This window comes from Limulus polyphemus, unplaced genomic scaffold (genome assembly GCF_000517525.1).
Source record: "Limulus polyphemus unplaced genomic scaffold, Limulus_polyphemus-2.1.2 Scaffold598, whole genome shotgun sequence".
NCBI classification, from domain to species: domain Eukaryota; kingdom Metazoa; phylum Arthropoda; class Merostomata; order Xiphosura; family Limulidae; genus Limulus; species Limulus polyphemus.
Window position 1 is genome coordinate 191363 of NW_013666208.1, and position 12714 is coordinate 204076.

The 12714-nt window shown below is 31.8% G+C and overlaps 1 protein-coding gene across 2 annotated transcripts in view; it reads left to right on the top strand.

The window, feature by feature from the left end:
• The first annotated feature begins 6728 nt into the window (after positions 1 to 6728).
• The window catches only part of LOC106459367 (WD repeat and SOCS box-containing protein 1-like), a 45417-nt gene continuing 39431 nt past the window's right edge, over positions 6729 to 12714 (top strand). For both annotated transcript variants that reach the window (XR_002610564.1, XM_022385840.1), the window contains exons 1-3: positions 6729 to 6936; positions 9193 to 9323; positions 12153 to 12324. Coding sequence is in view for 1 of the 2 variants with exons in the window: in XM_022385840.1 (XP_022241548.1) it covers positions 9287 to 9323; positions 12153 to 12324 (209 nt within the window). In the remaining variant the exon portion in view is untranslated. The remainder of the gene's footprint in view (positions 6937 to 9192; positions 9324 to 12152; positions 12325 to 12714) is intronic.

Sequence of the window (12714 nt, forward strand, 5' to 3'; positions counted from 1 at the left end):
GTATTTATATACAACATCACTTGTATGGTTGTCTTTACGTGATAGAATACTGCCTAGTTTCGTGCCAGGAGTATAATTAGATATAACCTTTAAATTAATATTCTGTTTTACATTGACGTTGTTCCAGGAAAGTCTACTGGTAGACGCCAAAACACTACTGCCCAAGATGACCGAGTTTTGATGAGGTTAACACATTAAGGTCGAAAGAAGTCTTGCAACACCTTACGACAGGAATGGCATAAACACATTCATTCCAGAGTATCCAGAACAACAATGAATAGGAGACTGACCAAACAAGGTTATTTTGCAAGACGGGCTATCTCCAAACTAATATTAACCAGAATTCACTGCCATCACCATGTTACTTTACTTGGGAAAGACAGCATGCCAACTTACAGTTAGGACACTGGCAACATGCCATTTTTTCATGAGTACTGTTTCCGGCTTGTTAAAGTTGATGGTAGAATTCATGTTCGTTGTTTGCCTGGAGAACAGGTGAGGGAAGACTATTTTTCCCAAAGGGAATGCACAGGAGGCGGTGCAGTACATATTTGGGCAGTTATTCATCATAATGGAAAACTGCTCTTTATATCCTCCAGGAAAACGTCAATAGTGCCTCATACAGGTATCAGATGGATATGATATTTCTGCCATATGTTAGGGCGATGACACTGCACGTATTGTACAAGATTATTTCGACCAGGAGGACGTTACAAAATTGCTAAGGCCAGCAAATTCTCCAGATTGTAATCCCATTGAAAACTGTTGGGCAAAACTGAGCTTTAAAATTGCTAACCACGACCCTAAACCAGCTACTATAACTGAGTTACAGCGCCTTCTAGTGACAAGTTGAGATGAAATCATGGTGGATTACATCAATGACTTCACCGACAGCATGCTACATCGTCTTGCACAGGTTATGAGAGTATGAGGAAGACCAACCAAGTACTGAATGTTTTATATGAACTGATATAAGGCTACAGACGCTATTTATAATAATTTAATGTTATATTTTGTCAGTATATATATGTTTTGCTAAGGTTTTGTTGTGATAGGTGAAATACTGAATTACACATCTTTCTATGGATGTCTGAAAAATAGTTTGCTGTTCTAATACATTGTTCATGATGCTCATAGAACTTGTCTCATTACACAAATTACATATGTAGATGTTTAATACAACATGCATTTCTTAATTTGACAACACTAAGCATATTTTTATTCTATCTTAATAATAATGATCTTACTTGTTACAAATAATTCAAATATTCTGACCAAAAATGAAGACGGGTGTTGTTTGTTAAGTTTTTTTACAAACATTTGGGCTTGTTGTGGGTCGGATAAATCTGTAATTTAGTCATTAACGAATCTTATAGGAAGAAAGAGTGTGGTGTTCATAGCGTAATACGGAACCCTACTATGTGTTTTTACTCCTCACTATCAATTGTCACAAGTAGATCGATTTGTGTAAGGCGATACAGTGCCCTAGTGGTCCACAGTTGATGGCCCATTCAAACATCAATTGCACATTTACTGTTGACTATTGTATGTAGCCATAGCTGAACTAAAATTGTATTGATGTACAAGGAGGTAATGGAACGACTCTTAATTCTGCGGATATCAAAACCAGGTGTTTAACATTATAATCCTTCAGACTTATCGCTGAGCCGCTGGAGGGGCTAGTGTAAGGCATTTTGGCGAAATTCGGTCAACAATTATATATTTCGGAGAGATGGTATAAGCTTTATCCAGTTTCTCCTTTCATAGATGGCAGCACGTTACCTGAACATAACGAACTACAGATATATCACTAACGTAGCCAGCGTAGGTTACAATGGTGACTGTACAGATGGCTGAGGTAACCTGTCGGAACCTACTACTATATGTAGCGATTGTGTAAGTTGAAAACTTACATGTATGTAAATATATGTGTACAATTATTGCACATATATGCATATATGAAACAGTACAAATTCATTTACAAAAAAAATCCATTCAACTTTCAGTTCAACAACACAAACTATGATCAGATCGATGGAATAACTATGAGTAACGCATTTGGCTCTGTGCTTTGTAATTTAATTATGATTTGATCATTGAACAACATACTCTAAATACCACATTCTTTCCTTTTTTTATAAGATACGTTAATGACGTATTTACATGTTTCTCCGATCAACAAATCCAGCTTTTTGTAGAAAGACTTAACAAACAACACCCTTCTATAAAACTCACCATAGAATAAAAATAAAGTTATATCATTTCTCAAGTTCTTATACATAGATTAGATCAAGTTTCCTAAAAGAATGTTTATCGTAAGGTCATCCACATCGACCTCTACGTACCTTAGGATTCAGTTAATCCCACCTATCAAAAAATAAGCATTTCAAAAACAAATTTCTAATGCTACGACTATTTACAATTCTGAGCTTATAAACACAGCATCTAAAATCTTGTTTTTCTGCAAAACAACAAATTTACTAAAAACTATCATTGAAGATAATATTTCTTATTAAACACGGTACATTTAAGTTGCTTAAGTCATAACAGAAAAATTTCAGTCTTTTGTAAGGATAAATGAAGCAAAATTTAAAACTTTATGAGCACTTGTTCAAAATGAAGAAGTTTACAATATGATATTATACTTGGGACCCTTGATAATGACTCTGTCAATAAAAAAATACAGAAATATGACCCCACATTATTATTATTACGCCCTCAAATTGATTATGAGCTTGTATATTACATGCGTGTTTATTACTTCTAAAATGGAATGGGTGTAGTAATTTATGGGCAGATCACTTTTTCACTGTAGCACTTTATAAAACTACGTGGACTATCATTGATGTTTTAAAGGTTCCACCTAATGTTTTGTAAGTTAAAATGATGGGCAAGCAAAAAATAAATTTTCCAAATTTCGTGAGATATTACTTGAATTACAGATATGTTACAGATATTAATGATTTGGTTATGATTATTCAAACAAATCAAGAATTTTTTTTTTATTGTTTGGCAGTAGTAAAATGAATTGGTTGGGTTTCTAATCCATTTAAAATAATTTTTAATTGAAGACTAAATAAAAAAGTACTACCTAGAATAAGACTGATGTAGTCTCATTTTGGTCCTTCTTCTTGTGAGAAGAATATTTTAGACAAAAATTGGATAATCTTGAGAAGATAAGATAATAGACGACCATCATCTACCATGCTCATCAATCAAAATTAAATATAGCTCTTCAGATCCATATACCTATCCAACAAAAAACATATGGGCAATAAGAGACCATCTGGTTCTTTGTAAACCCACATTTCAGAAAAGTAAAAATATAAACCTATCCTTTACTTTTCATGAAATCATTGATTCCCCTCTTAAACTCTTTTAAATTGCCAGCCTCCACTACTGCTGACAGCAACTAATTCCAGTCTGTAAGCCAACCATCCTATCAGAAAGGTAAAGGTTTTTCCTAACTGGAGCCCAATCTTTTTTTTTACAAACATTTAGTTTGTGTCCTCTCATCTTATTATCGTCTTCATAATATAGCATAAAGAATCAGAGGCCTTAATACTAATGATTCCCCAATTAACCTTGTAAACACTAATATCATATCTTACCTTTTTTTTCTCAAGAGAACATAACTTAAAAGAACCTAATGCAGCTTTATAAGATGACCCTTCCATCCCCAAAATCGTAGTAGCCCTCCCATGTACCCTTTCCAAAAGGTCAATATCATTTCTTGAATAAGGTGACTAAAACTGTATGCATTATTATGAGTGAGACCTGACTAGTTATCTTTATAGTAATAATCACTTCTTTTGACTTGTAATCAATATGTATGTAAGTATACCATTAAATTTTATTAGCTTTACTACTAGCAACAGAGCACTGCTTGAATGTCAGGAGTGACTTGAGTTACACAGTTCCAAAATCCATCTCTTCAGTCATACTATTGAGTTGGTTTGAATCCATATTAATTGTGTGATCCAAATTATAACTCAAAAGCATTACCTTGCACTTACTACCATTGAAGATCAGCTGCCAAATATTTGTCAACTTGCCAATAATTTAATCTACATACATTACATCACTGAGAGTGTTAATAGAAATATACTGATGATTTAAATAATTTGGGCTTTGAAGAAAGCTTGAAGGTTTAAGCATGTTTTCACTAAATCATAGAAAAATTAGATGTAACTTGATAAAAGTTTAAAGCTAACTTAAGTACTTGGGGTAATAAGTGTAAAAATACATATTCGTACAAGTGTGAGCTGTAAATGCGTGGATCTTACACACACTTACATACGTGGATTTATCACGTCAAGTTGTATTTGGCCTACATATCAGTTGAATGTCCACCGTGCAAAGAAGCTGTAAAATATAAAGAATATTTCCAAAATGACATAGTATAATATTATATTGTTACTTACACATACGCAAACTATCACATGTTGAAGATACAGTATGAACAAAATGTACAAGATAAATAAAAAAAATTACCATGCTGATACCTAGAATTACATTTGGTGGAGTCAAAATAGAGATTGTAATTTAAGTAAATAATGTCTACAGTATCTCCAGCCTTCTTTCCTTACTTTTTTTACGATCCTTATTCCAGATTTTTAAAATCAACATTTTTTATTTATCTTGTTTACTGGCTTTTTTTATGCTCAACTATGTACAAAGGATAACTTAATAAGGTAGCTAACTTTATACATTGTAATGATAATAAACGTAGGTGGTAGCTAGCTGATACGTTCACGATGATTTACTGTAGTTATGGACTATTTGATCGCATTAGTTCGAGATGTAAAAGTTGCAGTTGTAGGATGTCATGGAGATTTGTTTGAGAATATAGCGAGCATTTATAATTTCTGTGTAACTAAATTATCTATATAAAATTTATAGCAATGGACAGATATATGCCTAGACTAAGACACAAATCCCAATAAGCAAGAAAAAAATTACCAGTAGCAAATAAAACATGTACATCTAAAACATCACTTTAAATACACCTTCGTGTGTTTTAAAGTAATTATCATACGAATGTGTGTAATAAAATTTAATATTATGTGTACTGATTTTTTTTTACTCCTTCACTTCATACACAATATAAGGGTTGGTTCCATAAAGGCACTGATTGCATAGTGTACAAAGCATTGAGTATCTACATGTTACAGTCATCTAATGTTCATCTATTATTGGCTGATAATTTCTGTTTCACCCTGTACATAAGCTTTTTAAAGGAACACCAGATGTTTGTAAGAACGGTTGCTTCTGAACACCCCTGGTTGTCCTCAAACACGTTGAGGTTGAAAAGACGTAACCAAAATTACCACCCAGAGTATAAGTACGTTGTAAGAATGGGCTGTTTTGAGCGGATTTTCTTTTCATTGTAAGTCTAACATGCGTGCTTTTTGTTTTAAAGTGTTGTTTAAACTGAATCATTATTGTTTAAGGTTCTCTTTGCCAGAACGTTCTATTAGGGTTTTGTGCAACTCCTTGCGACTCCTATTATGAACCAATATCGTGATTCATGATACATTCTTTGCTGTCGTAGGCCTGGACACCCTAGTCAATTGACATCCCATAAAAACCGGATAACAGCCGATATTTATTCCGCTTGTAATTCCAAGAATTGAGATTCGATTAAAACTGGATAGCAGCCAATTTTTACGTAGAGATCTGGGGAATTCCTTTAAGTAATTTCAGAAATGATTCCATTTACTTTTTGTCCTGTAGGTCTGAGCAAACGTTATCCTTCAAAAATAACCGTTTTATTACTGTAACAGCTAAACGTTGTATTGGGTTTGGGCGAAATTTGTATAGAGGTAGAATAAACGGTAAGTTAAATGTGTACCAAATTTAAGAAAAATCGAAGTTTTGGAAGTATGTTTTATACATTTTTAAGAATTCCGTACAATATGGTGCGTAGAAGAAGAAGACGAAGAAAATCAGATGAATTTTGGTATCGCATAATTTAGTTTTGGCTGAACGTATTTTCTTGAAATTTGGAATCTGAGGTAAGCAAACTGGGAAGCAGTACAGGTGAAAAATTCATAGAGGTAGAACTAAGTTATAGGTAGCTGAAAACCGCAATTCCTTGGCTCATGTTTTTGTTTTTTTTTTCATGGCCGCCCGCACACTACAATGTGTCTTGATTTCAAGGGAATGCAGAAAGTATGAGGAAGTGAATCGTGAATACATACTTTAATGCGAAATATCAATTGAAATATAACTTAATAAAAATACTGATCATCTGAACGTTTAATAGGAAATAAAAAGTCTGTGAATCTACCCTCTGATCTTTTGTGCTGCGGATTTGCTATAAGGGTGATAGTCAAATACTACTATTTGATTCCACAAGAGTTGGGACTGCTGACATAATTTCCTGTACTCTGTCAGTCCAAAATTAGAGACAGTTATGCACCGCTAGCCTTTCATGTAACTACAGCCGAAAATTGTGAAACAGATTTTAAAAAAAAGAATAGACAAGTGTAAAGAAGCCTAAACAACCTAAGCCTGTGAAATCAGTATTTGATTTCATGCTAAATTTTAAGTAAAGAAACTAACAAAAATGAATAAAGCTGCTTTAGAGTGTACTTAAATCACTCCATGTTGTAATTATGAAAATATATTTCCCAGGGGGCAGTGAAAATAGCGCTTGACTTCATTGGCAGATATGACGTTTATTCGTCTAGCGAATAAGAATTGCGAATCATGTAACACACCCTTTTACGTACACATTGCTGACATTTTGAGAAGAATTGATAAGCGATGGAAAAGATATGTTCGATAGTAGTGTCAGTATGTTTCTCAGTTAATATGGATGTAGACGGTTGTTAAAAACAAAAACGCGAACAAGTGAGAAGTTTATACTAATAGGCAACATTGTCTGTTTTTGTGCGGTTATATACCTAAATGTTTTTTCAAAGCCAAAGAGTAAGAATATTTTTGAATTACTAACAGTAACAGTATGTTTCTAAATGATTTTAAGAATAATATACTAAATTATTATAATTTCTATTTCAATACATAATACTTTAATTACTTATTAATTTTATGAGTAAGCTGTTTTTTATAATAATCTTACACACTCTTTGCTTTTTACAGTTTTTGCATTAATCCTTTAGTTATATTAATTTTGTTTTATTTCGATAACATTTATTATTATTAGTATTAGTTGAACCTTATTGAGTTATTCCGAAGATGAACTTGTTTATCATATTTACTGAATATCAATGTGTTGCCCTTTTTGAATTTGATCACTTCTAACAAAATAACACATTTTGGTCCCATTTGAATGTCATGAGTTAAAACTGAAGGAAACAATCTTTACATAAAATTAAACAAATGAACAAGGAAATAATTATATAAAACTTAATTCTTAGAAAGGTGCTATAATTACTGTAATTGCCTTTGATTGGGATACAGTTAATAAAGGACGCTGAAGTTTGTTACTTATTGAGTTATTCATAATCACTAGTTTTATATGTTGATTACCTATATAAGAATACTCGGTTTACCACTATATCTGTGTCATTCTGCCCTTTCATTTAATCTTAACTATCTACTCATAATCCACTTAAAGTTGAAAATAAAATATTTTGGAGAACTCAATTTGTAACAAGACCTCCAAAGTCCCTGCATTTACTATAGTATAAATAGAACAGATTTGAAACTTCTCCTTACCCTCTTTTTTTTTTAATTGATTCTTTGCTTGTTCCCACCTACAAACAACATCCTTCTATAATGACATGGGGAGGGCAGGGTTGATTAGACCCTCTTAATCACTTACAACCATCCTAAAACCTTGCAAATAGGCAATCTTTTGAGTTTCCTCTTGACTGCCTCACCCCTTTTAAGTATCAGTTCTTTGGTGGTTTCTTACTTTAAATGACTCCAATTAAAATCTTGTTGTGTTTTCAAGGTATGACCCACCCACCTTATCCTGTAACCAATTACAGGCACTCCAAAACCATATACATAATGTAAATGGCAAGATTTTGAGCTCTTTCAAACTGCTCCATTCCATTGTAAGAATTATTTCATACTATAAATGGCTCCACCAATAATTACATGAGGAACCAGGGTAGGATACACCCATCCCTGAAAACCCTGAAAGTAGATGAGCTTTTAAATTCCTCCATATTTCCTCATCCAATTTTAAAAGTTAAATCTCTGCTTGTTCCCCACTCTAAATTAACCCCCCCCCTATAATTCTATTGAGGGAGCCAGGGTGGGGCATACCCTTAGAGAAGCCCATAGTTTTCCCATATTTTGTTGGGTACTTAATGGTTGTTTGTAAAGTTTATTTAAGGAGAACGTGGGCAAATGCTCAACTTTTTCTCCCTCCCCTTGCTGGGCAGAGGTTTACTACTCCATTTTTTTTTTTTTGTAAGGGATTATGAGCATGTAGTCAATATTAAAAAAAACAACAGAAATAGGAACAAAGTATAGTGGAAATTTAAGGATTTTAGTGTAGGTACAGAATTAATGGTCATGAATAAGAAATGAAGAACAAGAAATATGCAACAAGCTTTAGCTTCCTAGTTAATAATGAAGCTTAAAATTGTTAATAATCAACATTAGCATTGGAATATGATATTTTTCAAACAAAAAATCAGTGAAATCAATAATGTCAAATATGTAAAGTTAGCAAAGATTTAGTTCTTGCTACTTATTGTAAATACTTCTGTTTTCACTAAATCATAGAAAAATTAGATGTAACTTGATAAGAGTTTAAAGCTAACTTAAGTACTTAGGGTAATTAGTGTAAACTTTGGTGGCATATATCAACACGTGTTCTTTGACAGAACTGTTTCTCTGTATATATTGGGTTGGTTGCTTCTATGTGTGAATAGTGACTTCAGTGGGCTGAATACCCTTATGTAACCACACTTAGTAAGGCTTCTTCCTGATAAATTTCATTTTGATGATGTTTGTTTTTAGTTTTAATATTTATGATATAGCTAGTATACAATTTGAATTATGAAATTACATCAAAATAATTTAACTTATCTTGCTTGTGAACTGTTGGCTAGCTTATTTTAAGTAAAATAACCAACATATAAATAAAGGTAACTGGATATAAAGAATTAAGGTTGCATTCAAAAAGGTTGAAGTGAACATATGTCTGTATTTTTAATATTGTAAGTTATAATTTTAATTTATTAATTTTGACTTGTATTATTACAGATCTTTAGTAAAGACAGAAATATCTTATAGTTGAGATTATTGCCGTGAAGGAAACAGAAGACACTTTTTTATACTGGGTTTCCTTATCCATTTAATGGCTAGTTTCAATAACAAAACAAGAGATGAAATCCGTAAGTATTTTGATCAATTTTTGAGCTTTCAACTCCTCCTTTTTTCTTTTCACAGCTATAAATCATATTTAAGTTCTAAAACCTTTGAGTAGGTCATGCCACATACATGCTCTAAAGTATCTGTTTACAGAGTCATTATAAAGATCCTTGCTTGCTATCATAGATTGGATAATATTTTGTTACAGATTTTTTTTAAAGCTACTTCATATGAATTCATATACTTGTTGGTTAATTATGTATTTGTATAAGTCTTAATGGCATAAATATAAGATGTTAATTGGTCAGAATATTCTGTTTCAATCAGTGTTTCTTTCTTTGTATATAATTACATACTGTAAGTACTCTTTATAAATATTTATTCCAATCTATACTTAGATTTTACATTTTTTGGTACAACATGGATAAGAATAAGAAATATTAAATTCAGTAGCAAACAGGATTCTTGTTTGTAACTGAGGCTATTTTACAATAAAGTATGTTTGAAATATATATATTTACACAATTAATATACAATGTTAATGAGTATTACAAAAGGTATACAATTTTTTTCCCATTGTTAGTGTATTTTACTCTGTTGATGTTGTTATTGTAATATTATAACATGCATTATTATTTTGTAAAGTATGAACTTTAGTTTAGGCTAAAACAAGCCATGATATTGATATGTTACTCTAATATTTATTTTTTTCATATCTTAAAAAGGGGCTGAACCTTTGTAGCAAAATATGTTATCATTTGTATGTATACGTGTGTACATAAAGGATGTTAATAGATTTGGGTTAATATTGTTTAGAGAAACCTAGAAAAATATCAATGTTTTTAAAAGCAGGCAAGAGTGTGCTGTTTCCTTCTACATATTACTTTGACCTAAATGTTTCATGTTGCACCACAGGATTGATACAGGCTAGTTATGTATGGTAGTAGGCTTTGGTAATGCAATCAAATCACAGCTACTTTTCTTTTTTTTATAGTTATTCCAGTTAGGGCATAGAAATAATGGATACAAAATTATTTTAACATTAACCTTGAGATTTTTAGATCACTTAATTACCCAGCATTCTGTTTGTTTATTTTATTTTGGCAAGTTATTGAAAGTTAGTTTTTTTTTTTTTTACTTAGTCAGCTGTTCCATTTTGGTGTAAGACGTTTTAACTACAGAATTCCTTTCCAGCCATAGCCACAGAAAGATGTTACTTTTTTAGTATCTTTAAAACATGAAAAATGTCTTTTACTTATTAGTGAAAGTTTTGTTACTTAAATAAAGTGTCTCATAATTAAAATAAAAATGTTTAGAAATGAATGGGGAAATATTTTAATAACATTCCAGTTAAGTTTTCCACAACTAACAATTCTGGTTCTGTTAAAATTTGACTTTAATATGGAACAAATTTAATCATCTTGTCCTGCATATGCTAGGAATAGTTTGGACATGTTTAAACTATATATGTTCACTATATCTGCTGTCTGTTAACCATAGAATTGCCAATTTGCCTATGGGTCCATTATTTTTTAGTTACAGGGCCCCGAGTTACACAAATCACATCATAAACAAATACCATTAATATTACCATTAATCCCACTTACTGCTACTGTGGCCTCTGTATATTGTACTTATAAAATGAGTAACTTCACACAATTTTTGTCTTCATGTTGTTGTTTTTTACACTGAGTGTAATGGCAAACAAAAGCATAAAATTACTTGACATGATGTAATATGTAAAACTGACCAGTAGTGAATAGTATATATAAAAAAAGGTATGTAATTTGTGAGTTAAATAAACTTCTCACTTTTTTGTATGCTTAAACACTTATGTGCAACACACGTGAAAAAAATTGTTTTCATGATTTTTTTAAGATATTAGGTTTTTGTATTCTCATGCACATATGGAAATATTGAATAGTTAGTTGCATGGCTTACTAGCTTAGGTGTGTTAGATGCAGGTTAATGTTGTATAAAACGCCTTTAAACTTGCTCTATAAACTGTTACTTTATACTTTAGCTTTAAGTTAATACAGAGATGACAACATGGAAAGGGCATTTTTAGGGAGATCCACTGATGGAACAGGTTGCTTGCATGGTTTGGGCATCATGTACACCTGAGGGAGGAGGATATAATATTTGAAAATTGGATCTCGGTAGGGAGTACCATTTTAGACACAAAACATGTTCTGCTTGTTTTATATTTTCAAACACATATTAAAAATGGATATATTTATTCTAAACCTCTTTTGATCTATAACTTGTTTAAATAAATTTGTATGAAATTCTGTTCTTGAATTTTACTACTGCATGTGTACAAAATTTATTGGTATGCTTATAGGTTTCAGGCCAATTGAAGGCAATTTTTCTTAATAAATAAAAAACATTATACTGACATATTTGTATAATAGAAAAAAATAGATGCTACACATTGGCCAGTATATAACTTCAAATTGTTAAAATATATACTTTTATTTTTATAGTTTATACTTTCAACTTTTGAGAGAATATTAGTCACAGTCATGAAATCTTAAGACAGATATGAAATCAGGGGGACTCCTGTAAAACTTGGAGAGTTGACAGTTATGTTAATATATTAACAACTTAGATTTATAGAAAATATAAAGTGATGTAAAATATTGGAGCTCATGATACTTGTTCTTGAATCCACTAAAGTCTACTTGCTTATTTCAACCAATAATGGTATGCTGTTTCTTTTTATCAGTTTGTGATTTATAATGTATCCATTGATGCAAATGATTTCACCATGTGATTGTGTTGTTGCCTTCACTTCAAAATTCTCAATATTTACCCCATAATTTCTGTTGAATCTGTCTTCTGTTTTGCAGCAACAGCCAAGTTATTAGCCCAGCTGAAGCCTTCTGAATTGAATGAGAATTACCACCCTAGTGGTTGGGAAACATGGAAATGTGCTTTTGCACCTGACGAGTCATATTTTGCTTGGTCTTGTGGAAATCGTCTAGTCACACTTGTACCTTGGAACAGATGCAAATCTACATTGTAAGTCATGTCTGTCTGTTTTAATTCCTTTATAAAGGAAACCATAGGGCTTGTTTAGAGCAGGGGTGTGGAATACATAATGATGAACACCTGGGACAAGTTTTACTGCTATACTTTGCCAATTGGACAAATAGTTTTCTTTTTCACATCTTTTCTTCTGTTGCTAGAAAAGCACTGGAGAGATTTATAGAGAGCCATGCAAGTTCCTGATACTTCTGAACTTCAGAAGTCCAGCACAGGTACATAAACATTTAAAAATAAGTATTTCTAAACTTCAGATCAAAGTCTAAACACACACATAAATATATATATATATATATATATATATATATACTTACTTTACTTACCTAACCTAGACTACACTCTCTACAGACAAATAAATTAATTAAT